This window comes from Colias philodice, chromosome 22 (assembly GCF_061535455.1).
Source record: "Colias philodice isolate Cphi_HAF_F1 chromosome 22, ilColPhil1 Martin Lab GWU primary, whole genome shotgun sequence".
Classification (NCBI taxonomy): domain Eukaryota; kingdom Metazoa; phylum Arthropoda; class Insecta; order Lepidoptera; family Pieridae; genus Colias; species Colias philodice.
In genome coordinates this window covers 6,799,723-6,817,724 of record NC_143107.1, presented here as the reverse complement: position 1 = coordinate 6,817,724, position 18,002 = coordinate 6,799,723, and the positions used below count along the sequence as shown (strand labels likewise).

The window sequence follows — 18,002 nt, the reverse complement described above, 5'->3', positions numbered from 1 at the left end:
TCGTGGAAGGTGACAACATGTCTATAACAGAGGAAGGAGGTGTCGTTGTAAGTGAGGTGGTAGAAAATATAGCTTTAAAGGAGGCTTGTGCTGTAGAGGATTATGTAGTAAATGAAGCAATAGGCATGGAAGGTAAGGTAATTGACAGCGGTGTAGAGATTATGTGTCAGAAGATATCGTTTTAAATGATTACCTATGAACAAATATATTATTAAGTCGTACACACAATGTAGTATTAATAGATGAAACGTTTGTAATTTAGATATAGAGAAACATCAAGGAAAATATATTTAAGAAATAGCAACAATACTTTTATTACAATTAGATAACACGAATCATAAAAATGAGGATAAGTCAAGCGAAGTTTTTGCAAATAAATATTACTTATGCGTTTAATATTGGTTTTTAGTAATTTTGATGTATTTTTATAGGATATACAAGAGCGCAAAGAACAATTGGAAGAAATGGAGGAAAAAGCTGTGAAGGCAGCACTTATAGAGGAGAGGAGTCGCTTCTGTCACTTCGTTTCGTTGCTCAACCCTGTTGTGGTAAGTAATAATAATTAAAATTTGTTAATAATATATTAAAATAAATGTTATATAGAAGTTCTTTTGATTTGCGTTAACGTAATGGAATTCATTAAATTTACATTATTTTCTCCTGCTTTTGTCTGAAACAAAATACTTTTCATTGGAAAATGAATTTATAATTTGCGATATTAAGTATGTGTGTAATATTTATTATTTAATAGCGAAATAGGTGGTTTTCAATACCTTTTCCTTCATTCATAAATTGCATCTTAGATACTTATTTATACATAGGGGTGCTGCAAGGGGCTATTCTAGGACCAACCATTACAATCTATCTCATTATACACTAAATCAATTCACAGGAGAGTGAAGTGGCAATGCTAGCGGAGGTCGGTCACCTGCAAGAAGGTACAGAACAACTGGCTCGACACACGACAGAGCCGAGAAGCCTGCCGCCGGCCAGCTTGCAGGTGAGTTTGTTGAAGCGTTTGATTTGGTTGATGTTATAATAAAACGCCTAAAATTGTTAATGTTTTAATTATAATTTTAAATGTGTTGTTAAGGAGAAGAAATAATGAAATTTAAGAGGGGTTGATTTTTGATCACAATAACAATGTTATAACATTGGCATGTGTAAAGTTAATAGACTCACATAAGAATTGAATGAATGTTTAACTAAATATCTTTTCCTTCCTGGCCTTTGTCTAATTTATTTGGGATCCACACATCTATCACTATTCTCCAATTCTGCATTTTTGGCGGTCTTTCACATGTTTTTTTTAAATATATAGATTTTTATCTATTAAAAGGTGATCTACGACGAGATGATACCTTTTAACTATATTCCTGGTACTCTTGTTAATGATTATTGTTATTTATATGTATATTTGTGTGTGTACAGGTGATCTGCGACATAAAGTGCAGTTACAGCGGTTGGGAGGGCGGCTCTGCACCGCACTCGCCGAGTTCCTCCCGTCTCGGGAGTCGCAAATCATCGCTCACGTCTATATGCTCTTTGAGTCACTCGGAACGGCATGGTTGGTGTTGTTTATTTGTTTGTATTTTGCTTTTGGGATCTCTGTCTGTATTTGTATTTCTATACTTTGTTTCTGTTTCGGAATATTTAACGTTGTAACAATCTATTTCTATGTGTATGAATCCATCTACAGCTACAAATTCGCATGCTTCAAGACGTAAAAATATTTCAGTACGTTTTTGACACAAGGCACAATCTGATCCCATATTAAGCTTTTCTCTTGCGTTATGGAAATCAAATGGATGATGAACATACATATTATATCATTTTAAATAGATATAATTAATTAGCACCTAGACACAGAGCCAACATCAATGTTCATCACACAAATATTTGCCCGGGGTGAGAATCGAACCCACGACCTCTAGCTTTGAAGGCAGGGTCGCTACCAACTAAGCCAACCGGCCAGTCAAATAAAAAGAAAATATTATTTAAAACCCATTTTAAACTAATCCTGTCACCTGTAGAAGTTAGAGCTAGCGCGCACGAGCAACTTTGTCTCCGCAACTATTTTGTCTCTCCCATCAACTGTATGGGGAGTTGCGTCGCTACGTGCGCGCACTTTCATACTAGCCCATGGGTGGAGAGACAAAATAGTTGCGGAGACAAAGTTGCTCGTGCGCGCTAGCTCTTAGAGTTAAACCAATTATCGCCCAACAAATGAACACGAGGCTTTTGGTATTTAATTTTTAAATTTGGAATTTAATATTCCAGATTCAACAGTAAGTTGCTCCACACCGATATCAAACGCGTCCTCCGGCGGCGGGACCCCCGCGCCGACTGACTCGCATCATTGTCTCAATCAGGTTAGTGTGCAACTACCCACATTTTATTGTAGTTTTTTTTTAAGATAATTGTTTATATGCACGCTAGTAGTACAGATTTTTTAAATGCTCAGTCTATTTAGTTTTCATACTTGAGCTGATAATAGTAATTTAGTTAGAAAGTGTTGTAATTTTAATACCTTGGTTTCTAACTATTAGATTTTTTTTATATTTTTTGTTTATTTATCAGTCCCCATTCCGGTTGGCGAGTGTGTGCAGTACTGATTCCGGTTTTAGATCTCAAGACGCGTTGCAGCGGCCCTCGCTTTATGTAGATAATGTAATTTTTTGTGTTTTTTTTTGGCTTTTTTTATTGTTTTTTTGTCGCTTTTTGCTTGTTTTATGTAATTGAGAACTTAATGCAGGGTTTCGGCTATCCTATGCTTTTTTGAAGTGAAACTTCTTAAGGCGCGTTGAGAGTAAAATTTCAAGGTCGCGTCATGGCAATACCGTCACGTCGTGGAGTAAGGCGATGATTTTGGTATCTTTGAATCTTGCCAAGGAAGTTTCACTTCTGACACGTGTGCTCGGCACACACTCTTTTTTCTAATAAAATGCGATTTCTATATATATTTTGTTATTTAGGGCTCAGACAACCAAAGTGTGAACAGCGAATGTCTTACACCATCGAAGACTCGCGACGAAGCCGATGACGCACATGATATTATGAATGCCGGTGGGTTTTTGTAGTAACTTATAATTATATTGCTAAAAATTTTACTTATTATCGATGTATGTGGTTATTGTTGAAAAGTAATATAGGTACTTACCTAAATTGGAAATATTGCAAGCATTTTCTCTTATCTTCATAGATTACAACAGTACTTCTAGTAGATACACTAAGAAAAATAAAAATTTTATGATAATACCAGGTACCAGTTTAAACCATATTTTTACTACATTTGTTGGTTATCAATTCATTCACTTATTATTTCAAATTTACTTGAATATCTACATAATACCTCTAATTTCTATATTATTAGATACTTTATTTGTGTCTTCCGAAATTATTATCTTTTTCTTTCTTTCTTAAATATGTATTTTCTCTTACAGCATCAGCAACTTGGCCAGATTTGAAAGACACGGCTCAATTTGAGAGAGCCGCCTCTGCTATAATGGGGGGCAGACCGCATACTATATCTGCTGGTAAGACTCTATTTCTATGTGCCATAAGGTTCAGTTTCGTCTAAATTTATTAAGGGTGGTGATGCGCGGTAGATAGCTTACTGTATTAGTTGGTATATGTGGATTAAAGTTGAATCTATACTAATATTATAAAGAGGAAAGGTTTGAAATTATGTATGTATGTATGGTTTTCACGCATAAACTACTGGACCGATTTCAAAAATTATTTCACCATTAGAAAGCTGCATCTTCACTGAGCAACATAGGCTATAAAACATGTAGGTACCACGGGCGAACCCGGGGCGGACCGCTAGTATTCTATAACTTTCCTTGAAGTGAATGTATTCCTCTAGTAAACATATTTTTTTTAATTGTATGCACTTATTTGCTAGGATCAGAATTTGCCATTTTATTAAATTCAACAACGCAAAATACCTAATGTTTCTCTTAATACCTTCTCTTGCCAGGATAGTTCGCAATTTGACCCTATAGTTTTTAAGCTATTGCATAGCTCTATCGCGGGCCTTGAGCGCGGGGACCGAATCCAGAAATTGCGTAACGAAAAACCACTCCGACGGGAGGTGTGGCTTGAAGGCATAGCATGCAATAGCTTTACCGCGGCAGTCCCCGAGTGCCACACGTCTTTTTTGAAGTGAAACTTCTTTATCGGGGGTGGACAAAAATTTTGTGTAACATTTTTGCGTTACGTTACGCCGCGCGCGTGACATTTTTGCGTTACGCCGTACTCGTGACTATATACATGTTATATTAAAGTGATCAGCAAAATCAAAGGGTTTGTTTTAATTCTAATTCCAGTGAATTTATAAAAATTAAATAAGTAATTACATCTATTTTTCTAATACTTAGGTGTAATAATGGTATTTATTTTTCTAAGTTATTTATGATTAACCTCACTTTTTGATTGTATTTTTCAATACACTAACACGTGGGTGGAATTATGGTATCTATTTAATTTAATAATTTATATAATATAATATATATAATTATATTATTTATATATTATATATATATTTATAAATTATTTATATAATTATAATATAATATATAATTTATAATTTAATTGTGGTATTTATTTTTCTAAAATTGTATTTAAAGTTAACCTCAGTTTTTGATTGAATTTTTTAAAACATTAATAAATCTATGACTCACGTTAACACGTGTTTGCTTGATTGGTGTTCATATATGATTTTGTGAATTCAATATTTATAAGAATAAACCTCAAACTCTTTCAAAATATGCATGTGCTTTGTTTCTAAGAATTACAAACGACCCTAAACTTTGATTACTTTTACGATAATAGCCATTGACTATTATACTGTGCCAGATGTGGATACAGTTACCTATTCAAATTGTTTACAATACAGCTGAGCCGGTCGTTCTACAGATATAATTCTCCAAAAATATTATGTGGTCGCTTAGTGCGGTATGTCGTAGTAAACAATGCCGTAAAAACCAATGTTTTCGATAAGGCGGTCATATAACATTCAGCAAGGACCTTTCATTTTGGTCAATTTAACCGGTATGTTGTTATAAACGATGTCGCCATAAACGGTTTTGACTGTATTTAAATAGGTAGCGAGGAGCGAAGCGACGAGCGTGTTAGACTAACGTATTTCTGTAATATTGTATACAAGCTGTGCCGCGCGGTTTCACCCGCGTGGCTATGCTCCTGTTGGTCTTAGTTACGAAGTAACTATTCTCTAATCTGTGGTCTTAGCGTGATAATATATAGCCTATATTACTCGTGGATAATGTAGCTTTCGAATGGTGAAAGAATTTTTAAAATCGGTCCAGTAGTTTATGAGCCTATTCATTACAATCAATCAAACAAACAAACAAACAAAGTTTTCCTCTTTATAATATTAGTGTAGATAGTAAATTATTTTTTGAAAAATAAGGTCATAAAGAAGTTTCACTTCTTACGTGTGTACTCTAGTACACGCACACATTTTTTTTTTAATTATTTATCCATGCAAATATATCAAAATCCTATTTATTTAATGTTATTTATATTTTAGCAGGTTCAGAACGCGCTCACACTCGTCCCGCGCTGAGCGTGCACACATTTTCGGAGAATCAACGCGACACGGGCATATACGCTAGACCGCCATTGCCCACTGTGAGTTTTTTTGTCATTTTTTGTATATTTTTTGGAGTATTTCTATTTATGTTTAACTGTTTAACATTTTACCTACCTCCTCTTTGGTAGTATTGTTTTCACACAATCTGCTGGTTGCCTAGCAGAAATTACTTGTTAGTATTAAGGCCGCCTTCTGTGCTGTATGTTCTAGTTTAAGCTTTTATTGTACTACTGTTATGTTGGCAGGACAATAAAGTGTTAAAAAAAGTGTTCTATTTTAAAATTGATTGATGATGAAACATTATATATCGGCATTTTATGTTATTTCAAGCGACCAGTAACAATTGAATTATTGATCATACACATTTTTTGGGGTATTGTTTCCCTTCCTGTATATAAAAGTAGCTATTACCCTAACCCAAGTGGAGAATTGAGTTATAAATACTGTAACTATTACGAATTTTCTTGTATGTGTAAATATATTTTTGTAATTTTGTAAACATTGTTTAATCATTAACTTCATACGTTTCCTTTCCCATCAGGTTGCCTGGTAGAGATTGCTGCTAAGCAATAAGGCCGCCTCTTGTACAAACTATGCCTTCCTTTTGTATCTTAATGTAATTTTTGTCCTAATTTTGTTTGTGCAATAAAGTGTTATAAATAAATAAATAATATTTTCTACAGAGATGTTCCTCGCTAGAGAGACCTCTAGTGCCGTCTAAAGCCAACTCGATATTACACAGCGAAATGAAACCGAAGCCGTCGTCACTACCGCCGCATTTGACTAAAGGTAATTACTAATTACATTTTTTAGAACTACCCGCATAAAAAAATTGCATAAATAATTATGCAATTTTTTTTCATTCATTCAGTCATTAGAATCATAGCTGCTGTTCTGAATTCTCATTAGTAAAATTTTCGTAAGCTTTTGTTAAATGGTAAATTATGTGTGTGCATTTTGGCGAGTTGGTATAAACGTTTTCATTTACGTAGAAAACCTGGTAGAAACTTTGTTCTTGTAAGATTTTCAAATATTAAACAAGTGGGGTCTTGCTTTGGCCTAAATTATGAAACTGGTGTCTAGCACAAATAATAATACTTTAATTATGTTGCTTTCATAAACTTACATGTTGATTAATAATACTCAAGTAGCTTTAAGAAGAAATGTCCAAGTGGGGATAAATTATGAATCCGTTAAAAAGTCCTACTAATATTATAAATGCAATGTATGTTTGTTACTCTTTCACGCAAATACTACTGAACCGATTACAATGAAATTTAGCACACATATAGAGGGTAACTTGGATTAACACATAGGATAGTTTTTATCCCGGAAATCCCACGGCAACGGGAACTATGCGGGTTTTTCTTTGAAAACGCGGGCGAAGCCGCGGGCGGAAAGCTAGTAGATATGTAATAAATGTTTCTTTCTTTATAATTTGTAATTGTATAAATAATTTTTGACTGGCCGGTTGGCTTGGTTGGTAGTGGCCCTGCCTACAAATCCAGAGGTCGTGGGTTCGATCCCCACCCGGGGCAAATATTTGTGTGATGGACATAGATGTTTGCTCTGTATCTGGGTGTTTATTATCTATATGCGTATTTATTTAAAATTATATATATACACGCTCTTAACAGGAATAGGTCGACTTAACCTGTAACCCTGTATGTATGTTTATCAGCCATCCGGTTTCCATAACACAAGCGAAAGCTTAGTATGGGATCAGATCGTGCCGTGTGTGAAAATTGTCCCGAAATATTTATTTATTTATTAACGTGATAACGTTTTTAAAATCGTTTTAGTCGGGTGACATGTTCAGAAACTTGTGTCACACCAAAACCTCACGAGCGCGATCGCAGGTATAACGAGAGAGAGACGGACCGATCTCCCGTCTCATCTCGAGCGCTGCCACCAATAACACGTTATCACGTAAACATCTCGATCGTAAACTTACTTTACAAACAAACAATTTTTTTATTATATAAATATCTTAAGGAGCAATATTTTACACACATTATTAGTAGGTATTAAAAACCGTTCAAAATATTAATGTATTTAATATTTGCCAGAAATGCCGCAAGCGTTATACGTGAACATGTCTGAGTTGGCTACAATGGCGGCGTCACGTGCGCAGCAACAACACGGGGAATTTGCGCAACAGGAAAAGGTAAGTTTTGTAGAAAATAATATTAATAAATGAAAAATATGGATAGAGGGACAAGCGGGAATTAACAAACCTCCAGGTTTGTAGTGGTGAAAGAATTTTTGAAATCGGTTAGTAATTAAAGTATTTGGTAATATATTTTTGATTTTACCATTTGAAATATTATAATGTGAAAATGAAATCTATCTGCTTTATTATATTAGCGGTGAAACAACGTTTAAGAACTTATAATTTCCAACAGATTATTTTTGGATCATAAAGCAAACAACTTTTAAAATATGCATTTATTTAAAAAAAACTATAATAAAATCTTAAATAAGCAGGGATGTAGCAGCCTAATCGACTCGAAACTCAGTATTCCTTAGTTATACTAGCTTCTAGAAATTATAGACCCTATTGTAAAATATTAAATGGCAAAAAAACAATGTTAAAAGTGATTACGTGTAGTAAACAAAAATAAAAATGAGGAGGGTAGTTCAAAAATTTCTTATAATTAAACTATAAGCTATAAAATACATTATTATAATTTAATGCTACGCAATTTCAAACACTCTCATATTGGTGTCCTTGTCTAAATGATATATCGGTCTCTCTCGCACGATACGCGCTGAGCTGAAAACAAAAACATTGTTAAATCATAAAAACTGAAGTAAAAGATGTAAGTTAAAAGTTTCTATCTATATTGTAGGTACTAACTTAACGGTCGTGAAAAGAAAATATATTTTTAAAGATTTTCTTTTAGTTGAAATCTGCATTATTTCTTGGTCATTTTCATAAAATATTCGGCTTCAATTAGGAGTGTTTTGATGTTAATTCATCATAATTCGAAGATGTTGAAAAGCTTCGTGGGTTCAAAACCAAATATTTTTTTATATTTTAGTTTCAAAATCAAGGCTTATTTCTTAAAAACCTCCAATGAGGTCGGTTAAACTATCGACTCATGACAAATTAATATTTTTTTAAGTAAAAAACCTCACATTTTATCCCAATTGAACTTAGACGCCAAAGACTCGGATAGCTGGCCCTCCTTAAGTTGTTTCTTGACCACTCTCTCGACCAATCGTAACGAAGAGAATACATTTTGTACGGTCGACGGTTGACGGTTTCTTGATGTCACCTTAAAAAGGAAATTAAAATTATTATTCTTTTAATTAAAACCTAAATGACCTAAATGAATGGATGATATTTAAATGGGAACAACCGGAACTAGCCTAGCATAAAAAAAAGAATAATGTCATTATCAAAATCTATTCGCCCGGTCGAAAGCTCTGCGGTAACACACAAAAAATATCAGTCAAATTGAGAATGGAATTAATACAAGTCAATAACTGCGTTAAAAACAACCGACTTCAAACTTGCACTTGCAACATTTACAAATACAGACAAAAATGCTCATAAAATAAAAACTACTGGGCCTATCCGAATAAAATTTTTATGGGACCAATTCGACACCATCCCGCATCGAACAAAAAAAGAATCACGTAAATCGGTTCAGAAACCACGGAGTAATCGGTGTACATACATAAAAAAAAAAAAAAAAAAAAAAAAACATACCGGCCGAATTGATAACCTCCTCCTTTTTTTTGAAGTCGGTTAAAAACAAAGTCGTTTCCCGCTGTTTGACTGTCTGTATGTCACTATGTGTTAAGATCTTTTAAAATACGAAACGGATTTTGATGCAGTTTCTTTTTAACATAGAGTGCTAAAACGTTTTGTATATAATATGTTCAGTTTAACACAACGCGGGCAAAAGCAATTATGACATAAAAATAACTTAAATATACTAACCATGATTTCAACAGCATCATACAGTTTGCTAAGCTCCTTCCTCTCTCTGCTATTGAGATTGGCTGTATCAGCATCAAATACCCCACTCTCTTTTAGCTTCCTAATGATATTTTGTAAGGTTATCGGAGGATTCTGGTCCAGCATCTCTCCAGATTTGTATGCAGCCTTCAAATCTTCTGAACCGTAGGGACTGAAATAAATCAAATCAAATCAAATTTGTTTAAAAGTAGGTAGTTAGGAAACTAGTTTAGTAAATTATATTTCGATACTTAGTTAAGTAATTTATTTAGTCAGGCAAAGTAAGATTGATTTAGGCAGGTCAAAGTAAACGTTATTTACATATTATATGCAAAAGGTTTTACAAATTTGTAATTTCAAGTGAGACAAAAAATGTTTCTATAGGTTCCTTTTATTAGTACATATTATAGTTGAAATGTATAATAGAGACGGAAAAAGGAGTTAATATTTTTCATGTTCCTACTACTTATCGGAAATTCCGTATTTTGGAGTATTATTCGTGTATCTCGATGACATTATAGCGTTCATATCGCAGTATAGTTTTATAATTTGCATATTTTTATTAAATAAATTGAACTAATCTCTAATTTATATAAACCCTTTCAATTCACGTATTCTTCAAAAAACAATGTTCAGGGACCTATTGTTCAAACCGACAATTTTTACGGTCCTTTCAGGATTTTCCTAAAACTTGTTTGAATATGGTTTACTATACAGATACATAAACCATACTCCAATCGATACAGTAATTTTATTATTACAATACTTTCGGTAATTTATGTTTACAAACATATTATCACAACAGTATAGGTACTATTTGTTTTAAATTCTTATACTTGTTGCCATAAAAACAGAATTTAATATACCCAAGCATATAATTGGTATTATTAATGTTATATTGATTAGTGATTGATGGAAACGAATTTTTCTCTTCTTTATTGGTATTTAATTAGCATAAAGAATAAATTCCTATACGCATGTGTTTGTTGTTAGGTCATTTGGTATTTAATTTAATATAGTGTTAATAGGCGTCTTGCATACTAGACAAATTTGCATTTAATTAGGGACTAAAATCTACCAATTTTCAGTCAGTTGATTCAGTAGTTATCATGCCCAAGAAAAATAATTGATTTAATAAAAACTTCTTCGTAAAAAACATACATTATAACTATTAAACTACCTATTTTATCAAATTAATTCAGTTGTAAAAACATGTGTCCTATGAATATGGAAGTAAATACAGTTAGTAATCTATATATATGTATTAAATGATACGGGTGATTATACAAAAATGGGGTAACTCGATGTCATCAGCCAATTTAAACAAAGTCTTATTATATTTTATTCAAATAACAATCTATTTTAAAACAATGAAGCGTCCTTTATTTGGTCACTCAATTTCACTTCTTTATTTAAAATACAAATGAATAAAAATAATAAATTAATACCTCAAACGTCAGTACTTTGGCATGTCACAACTCCGAAATCCAACAATCAAGTGACTATCGTTTAAACATTATCATCGATTTAAGAAAACTTACTAATTCACTACAATCTTTGATGTACATAGTATTATATACTACAACTTTCATAACGCAATGTTTTCCATTTTATTTAAAAAATAAAATTAAACTTTGTCATCGTTTTCACTAGTCAGTCCGTTGTGTGTTTTTTAAATTCGAAATTCTCGCTAAATATCACCAAGTCGAGGTCAAATCCCTGTCTAAGTATTAATGTTGGTAATGAAGTTACTTGTGCACCGCATATTTTGACGGCCGTCATAACTGTACCAGCGCTAGGGTTGTGTTTGTCCTCTAAAATCTTGCTGCGCCAGTCAACATTTCAGTCCTATGGTGAGTCGTTATTTTATTGTTAATCCGATTTTGATTTTCATTTATAAATGGTTAACTATGATTTGTAAAAATATAGTTTGTTGATATTAGAAATTAGGCAAAAAAACCTAATTTGTGATTATAACCTCATATTAAGTCCCTTTTCATCAATCCGCTGGCATCAGTCCTTTGTCAGATATCACGCCAGAGGACTGACGGGGCCCCATAGTACTGATGACTCTATCATTTTTGAGAACTTTTATCTTGATTGCTATTGGTATAAGCATTTCTATATTATATTTCAGTTAAAAACATCATGCGCCACGCTAAAAGAAACTGAATTTGACTAGGGAAGAAACATTTAAAAAAGAGTAGCAAAGAAAAGAGCTATTGAAACAAACTACTAATAATTTTATTAAAAAGATCTTATTTTCTTTTAATTATTGATTTTGATGCTTTCAGGGCATAGCTTTTTATATTTATCAGATAAATACGTATACGTATAATACTGTGAAGTAAAATTACCTCAAAATAACATAAAAGTTAATTAATATACTTAATAACATTCAAAAAATGTCAAGGGGCTCTTATGAAAACTCAGATGAGACTTTCATTCGAGCCTTTGGTTTTTAATTTTATAATAATTAGTACTTTTAACATAAATATTGGTAGATTTTTAGGGCTCCGAACCTCAAAAGGAAAAAACAGAACCCTTATAGGATCACTTTGTTGTCCGTTTGTCTGTTAAGACGTTTTTTTGGAACGCGTGGAGGTATCAATCTGAAATTTATATTGGATACCCAAGATTAAGAACCCTTGGGGATGTAAAATAATCAAACTTATAACGCAACGCAATCAAAAGATACCTACATTCGTTAATACTGCAAATTTCCACAAAATTCAATATTCGCAAGGGAATAAAAAAACACACAGGATGCTTGCCGTGTATACAGTCTACAGTTTACTTCTACTCGGTAAATAGCAACGTCTTATAACACAGATAAAGGAAAAATTGCTAAAAGTGTAAATTTTAAGTTACAAACATAATAAACAATAGGTTTGTTAGGAGTCCAACTCGCACTTGGCCGTTTTTTTGTTTCTATTGTTTGTGAATTACTTAAAATATCAAGTAAAACTAATTCAAAGTAGTAAAAGTTAAGTAAGAGAGTAAGAATATTCACGTTGCGTTAAATGTCAGAAGGCTGTTTTGAAAATTGAGACATTGTTTTTCCCAGTATCACATATTATAAATTATCATTTTTAAACATTTTAAGTACGTAAAATACATGTGCCATTATTAAAACTGAGAGATTTGTAGTAATTTTCATTGAATTTCTTTAAGAATATTACAAGTTATAGTTTTTTATCAGTACCATGTTAGCCTCGTCAGTCCCCTGGAGGCCAAATCCAGAAAATTTAAAATATCTCACAATCTATTTAAAAAAGTGGCTGGCCCGATTTGGAACAATATATTCATTAGATTAGCTATCATATACACCCTAATTTGTAACAATCTGATATAAAAAATATAGTAAACAAAATATCCTCAAAAGTTACCCCATTTTTGTATAATGACCCATACGCATAATTTGTTGGTATACAGAAAGTTACGGTGTTTTCCAAAGCTAATTGATTCGATTTAGTGAAGTACTACTTACCATCCTGCACTCAAGAGTATGTTGGACACCCTGTAATATATATTAAAGACATAATTATATATGCGTGAATCTTTAAAACTACGCAACTGATTTTGATGCGGTTTTGTTTTTAATAGATAGAGTGGTTATTGAAGATGGTTTTAAGTATATGTATAGGTCATTTATTAAGTTTTAGACAAAGCCACGAGCGATAAGCTACGATACTAATAGGTATTATAGGGGTAAAATTTCTATGTATATTTATAGGGTGTAATCTTCGGCATTACTGGTCCGAACATGAAAATTCAAACATAATAAAGAATGTTCAATAAGCATGCAATGTTTTTCAATTATTGTACCATGATTCACGTATTTAATCGTATTTTATGATTAAGACTTGTAATCGTTACTCGTAAATGCGTTATAAAATGTTAAAACAGGTAATATTACATTGATTAAATTTTGAAAAAGTATTAAATTAACATTTTAAAATAAAATGAACGTTTAAAAAAATGTCATCACATAAACGGTAATCTCAATGAAAACATAAGAGTATTTCTCATAGAGAAGAAATGGATTCCAATCACGTAGACTATATAGTCTACTAGCGGTCCGCCCCGGCTTTGCCCGTGGTACATGTTTACGTTTTCTCTACATAAGAACCATCCTCGTACTTCCAGGAATATAATAAAAAAAGAATTATCGAAATCGGTTCAGCCGTTCTCGAGTTATGCGCTTACCAACACATTTTGCGATTCATTTTTATATATAAGAAGAAGATTAGACTATATTCTCTATATTCTCTATATAGTCTATTAGACTATATAGACTATATTCTCTTCAAAAATAGATAGTTCGTATATAGTATCTATTTTTGGAGTCAAACCCATATTTAATAAGTAAGTAATAAAGGGATAGTAAGTAAAGATGCCCTATTAATTTTAGTCCTTTAGTTTCGGAGTTTATTTGTGTAAAAAAAATACAAATAATTTTTCTCTTTATCAGCAAGTTAATAAAAATATGTACTTCTTCTTAAGTGAAGATATACAAATAATCTTTATAAGTATGATATGTCTACGTAAAAAATAATAAATTACTCACAAAATATGTAATATAGCGATGAAATTTTTCATAATTCGATACGTGCGTTTGTTACAGTGCTGTTTTTTTACTGCCACTAGATGTATTACCAATACCGATATAATGCCATAGTAGTTGTAGTATACGCGACTGAATGGTTTTGATCGTTGGTTTATGAGAATAGTGACTCTTTAGAGCTATCCATAAATCTAATATCTTTAAACGTGCATTATAAAATATTATCTCAACTAGCTGTTGCATGCAGCTTCGCCCGTAATGTCAAAATTAATTTTCTCGGTACAAACTTTTATCCCCTATTTAATTACTTGGGGTTGAATTTATCAAAATCCTTTCTTATTGGATGCCTACTACATAGTGGCTATCTGCATGCAAATTAAGAAAATTTTCATCCTGTACAGTCCAATAGTTTCGGCTGTGTGTTGATACTATATCAGTGAGTTTTGCGCTAAGTATATTATTCTGAATCTTCATGTAGGAAATGGCTCTACGAATATTCATGAAATTCATAAAGCATGGGGTATAGGCGCGATAAATTGATCTATGTAGCTAGGATTCATTTTTACAAAAATATATTTCATGTACGTACGTTATGCGTTTCATGGTGAATATTAAAAGTATCAAATCATGTCGGTCTCGATAAAATTTCTTAACGTAATTCAGCTGAGAATGGAGCATTGTTCGTAGCGTCGATGAAAACTATTCGCAAACATGAATTAACAATAACGTGCTTTATAAAAATATATACTCTCAAAATATTCATTGAAGCCTAATCTATATACATATAATAAATCTGTAGAAGGGTCAATTCTGTACATTGAAAATATTGAAAAAATAAATAGCAGGGGGTGTTACTGGATCGATACCAAACCCAAATATGTGATTAAAAAAATTTTTGTCTGTCTGTCTGTCTGTCTGTCTGTCTGTATGTGAACTGTGAAGGCATCACGTGAAAACTAATGGTTCGATTTCGATGAAACTTGGTACAATTATACATTATTATCCTGGGCATAAAATAGGATACTTTTTATCCCGGAAAAATACGTAGAAAAAAAAATCTTATTTTTTCTTAATTTTTCCGCGCGGATGGAGTCGCGGGCGGAAGCTAGTTCATAATAAACTTAGATTAATTATATAACAACCTACTTAAATAAGTAGGTATAATGTTTTAATAATTTGTATTTTTTTACTTATGAACCTGGATGAAAAATTACTTTAGAAATCTATTCTAATATCTATACTAATATTATAAAGAGGAAAGGTTTGTAATTATGTATGTATGAATGGTTTTCACGCATAAACTACTGGACGAGTTTCAATGAAATTTAGCACACATATAGAGGGTAACTTGGATTAACACATAGGTTAGGTGTTATCCCGGAAAACCCACGGGAACGGTAGATACGCAGGTTTTTCTTTGAAAACGCGGGCGAAGCCGTGGGCGGAAAGCTAGTTAATATTTTAGTAGAATTTTTAGATGGACACGGGGGTAGACTGTATTCTTTTGACTTGTAAACTTAGTAAAAGCAAAAATTGTATCGAATTATGTTTAGCATTCATAATATAAACACCTCAATTGTGTTCATTGTTTAAGCTAGACAATACTAGTAGACCGGGAGATACTGACACAAAATTTCGAGTCATTTGTAACAGGATGGCGGTTCTACAGGGGTCTTAGTACGCAATGACAAAAAGAAAAACGATGGTGTGAACACTGGTACCGGCGGCTTAGTCGCGTGGGCGTTAGTCGAACTCGTCGTAAAAATAGCGAAAGTCAAACGATTTGTAACACAAAAATTTTAGAATTTACCGATAGCCCATAAAAAAGAAGTAGGCGGTAGTGTCATGCCATACTTTTCCGGTGTGACTTACAGCCCGCCATACCGACGCAAATGTGTTGATTTAAAAAAAAACAATTCAACCATTTGTACCAGGCTAACTTTTGCACAGGTAACCATCGTCGTGTAGCCATTTACGAAAATCACCATACCATACTTTTCGGACGATTCCAAATAGTCGCCATACCGCCGAAAATCTGCAAAAATTTTTTTTTTCGCCAAACTTTTTGTACCAGTATTGCATTTGGATTTTTGGAGAGTATTTGATAAAATGTGACCATTATTATATTTGCCATACTTCTAGTAGGGGGAAAAAGTGCTGCCATACTTCACAAATAAATTTATTATTAATTTATAGAAGTGAAGATTTCTACCACCTAGATCTTTGAAATTTTGTATTTATATTTGTTGAACCTCAAACTTATAGGAAAGATTAATGCCATACTGTTACAAATCGTTCAAAATACGACTAAAATCATACAATAAAAAAAAATCTTATACACATTCGCCACCTCCCACAGGTATGGCATTATCACACTTCTATTTATAATCATTCAGGAGTTGTTGAAAAAAAAATTTAGGGTGTTACAAATGGTTCGGCGAAAAAAAAAATTTGCAGATTTTCGGCGGTATGGCGACCATTTGGAATCGTCCGAAAAGTATGGCATGGCGATTTTCGTAAATGGCTGCACGACGATGGTTACCTGTGCAAAAGTTAGCCTGGTACAAATGGTTGAATTGTTTTTTTTAAATCAACACATTCGCGTCGGTATGGCGGGCTGTAAGTCACACCGGAAAAGTATGGCATGACACTACCGCCTACTTCTTTTTTATGGGCTATCGGTAAATTCTAAAATTTTTGTGTTACAAATCGTTTGACTTCGCTATTTTTCCGACGAGTTCGACTAACGCCCACGCGACTAAGCCACCGGTACCAGCGTTCACACCATCGTTTTTCTTTTTGTCATTGCGTACTAAGACCCCTGTAGAACCGCCATCCTGTTACAAATGACTCGAAATTTTGTGTCAGTATCTCCCGGTCTATAGAAGATATTTTCGGTTGATAGTTTTGGTAGTTTGACAACCTACTCGTAAAATTATTATTTGCATTGAGAATTTCGTTGATTAGGAAGTTAAAATTCACTAGTAATTCTCATTAGTATTTCTCTATTTTTTATGTTATGGAAAATTTCCTAAGAGATTTGTTATATTGTAAATCTAAGGATTCGATTGAAATACAGTATTGGAGGTTTTTTCAAGGTGCTAAGAGAGTAAGTAAAAATCGGTAGGTTATGGTATTACTTCGTCGAACAAAAAAACCAAAAAAACAATGAAAAACAGACTAAATAATTTCATCTCTCTCTATGCTTATTTATAATGAATGGAAAGTGGCTTCAAAAATTAAAGTGTTCAAATAAATTTATTTAATTGGCTTATTAATTGGCTATTGTAATGTGTTTGATTTTTGAAGTGAAACTTCTTTAGGCGCATTGAGACTAATATTTCAAGGTCGCGTCATGGCAATACCCTCATGTTATGGAGTAAGGCGACGATTTTGGTATCTTTGCCAAATAAGTTTCACTTCTGACACTTGTTCTCGTCACACACGCTTTTTAATATGAATCATATTTCTATAATTAATACGATCTTAAAACTTATCCAGTTAATTCTTATTAATAATGTACTATTATGTATAATAATGTACTTATTTCTCAAATTCCAGGTATGCTCTGAATCGTCAGCAAGCGAATCATCTCTCGAATCGTCAAGTGGCTACGGGAGTCAAGGTGCTTTCGCGGCGGAAGACCACGCGCACCACCAGGCGTCGCTCGCCGATGGTGAGTCTTGTGTGTACGGGATAGAGTCGCTTTTCGTGTGCCCCGTGTGTGTGAGATAGGATGTTTTGGCTTTTGGAAAGGGATAGACTGGGTAGTGTGAAATTAGAATTAAAAGGTAGAAGATTTTTACAGGTTTTAACTATTAACTAGCCGTTTGTTCTGGCTTCGTCCG

General features: G+C 33.0%; 2 protein-coding genes across 3 annotated transcripts in view; one reads left to right on the top strand and one right to left on the bottom strand.

Annotated features, from left to right (window-relative positions):
• Window positions 1-18,002, top strand: part of mim (missing-in-metastasis) — a 165,649-nt gene that overhangs the window by 135,571 nt on the left and 12,076 nt on the right. Inside the window, exons 6-16 of the mRNA XM_089709288.1 lie at window positions 432-548; window positions 893-1,000; window positions 1,432-1,567; window positions 2,281-2,372; window positions 2,581-2,670; window positions 2,976-3,066; window positions 3,444-3,536; window positions 5,555-5,655; window positions 6,301-6,406; window positions 7,687-7,784; window positions 17,716-17,830. Of these exons, the coding sequence (XP_089565414.1) occupies window positions 432-548; window positions 893-1,000; window positions 1,432-1,567; window positions 2,281-2,372; window positions 2,581-2,670; window positions 2,976-3,066; window positions 3,444-3,536; window positions 5,555-5,655; window positions 6,301-6,406; window positions 7,687-7,784; window positions 17,716-17,830 (1,147 nt within the window). The remainder of the gene's footprint in view (window positions 1-431; window positions 549-892; window positions 1,001-1,431; window positions 1,568-2,280; window positions 2,373-2,580; window positions 2,671-2,975; window positions 3,067-3,443; window positions 3,537-5,554; window positions 5,656-6,300; window positions 6,407-7,686; window positions 7,785-17,715; window positions 17,831-18,002) is intronic.
• On the bottom strand, window positions 8,073-14,218 carry LOC149478500 (uncharacterized). 2 transcript variants are annotated; one of them, XM_089709243.1, is made up of 5 exons: window positions 14,158-14,218; window positions 13,078-13,107; window positions 9,570-9,759; window positions 8,759-8,898; window positions 8,073-8,393 (listed from the first exon to the last, which is right to left on the bottom strand). In XM_089709243.1, exons 1-5 carry the CDS (start codon window positions 14,187-14,189, stop codon window positions 8,315-8,317), a joined length of 471 nt encoding a protein of 156 aa, XP_089565369.1. In that variant the 5' UTR covers window positions 14,190-14,218; the 3' UTR covers window positions 8,073-8,314. The 2 variants fall into 2 exon arrangements, with proteins under 2 accessions (XP_089565369.1, XP_089565370.1); XM_089709244.1 differs by lacking the exon at window positions 13,078-13,107 and having other exon boundaries at window positions 14,158-14,211.

Coding starts and splice junctions, on each gene's coding strand:
- LOC149478500 (XM_089709243.1), bottom strand. CDS start 14,189: ATGAAAAATTTCATCGCTATATTACATATTTT. Junction 13,108..14,157: donor ATCGCTATATTACATATTTT/GTGAGTAATTTA, acceptor TATATATTACAG/GGTGTCCAACATACTCTTGA. Junction 8,899..9,569: donor ATGATGCTGTTGAAATCATG/GTTAGTATATTT, acceptor TTCCTTTTTAAG/GTGACATCAAGAAACCGTCA.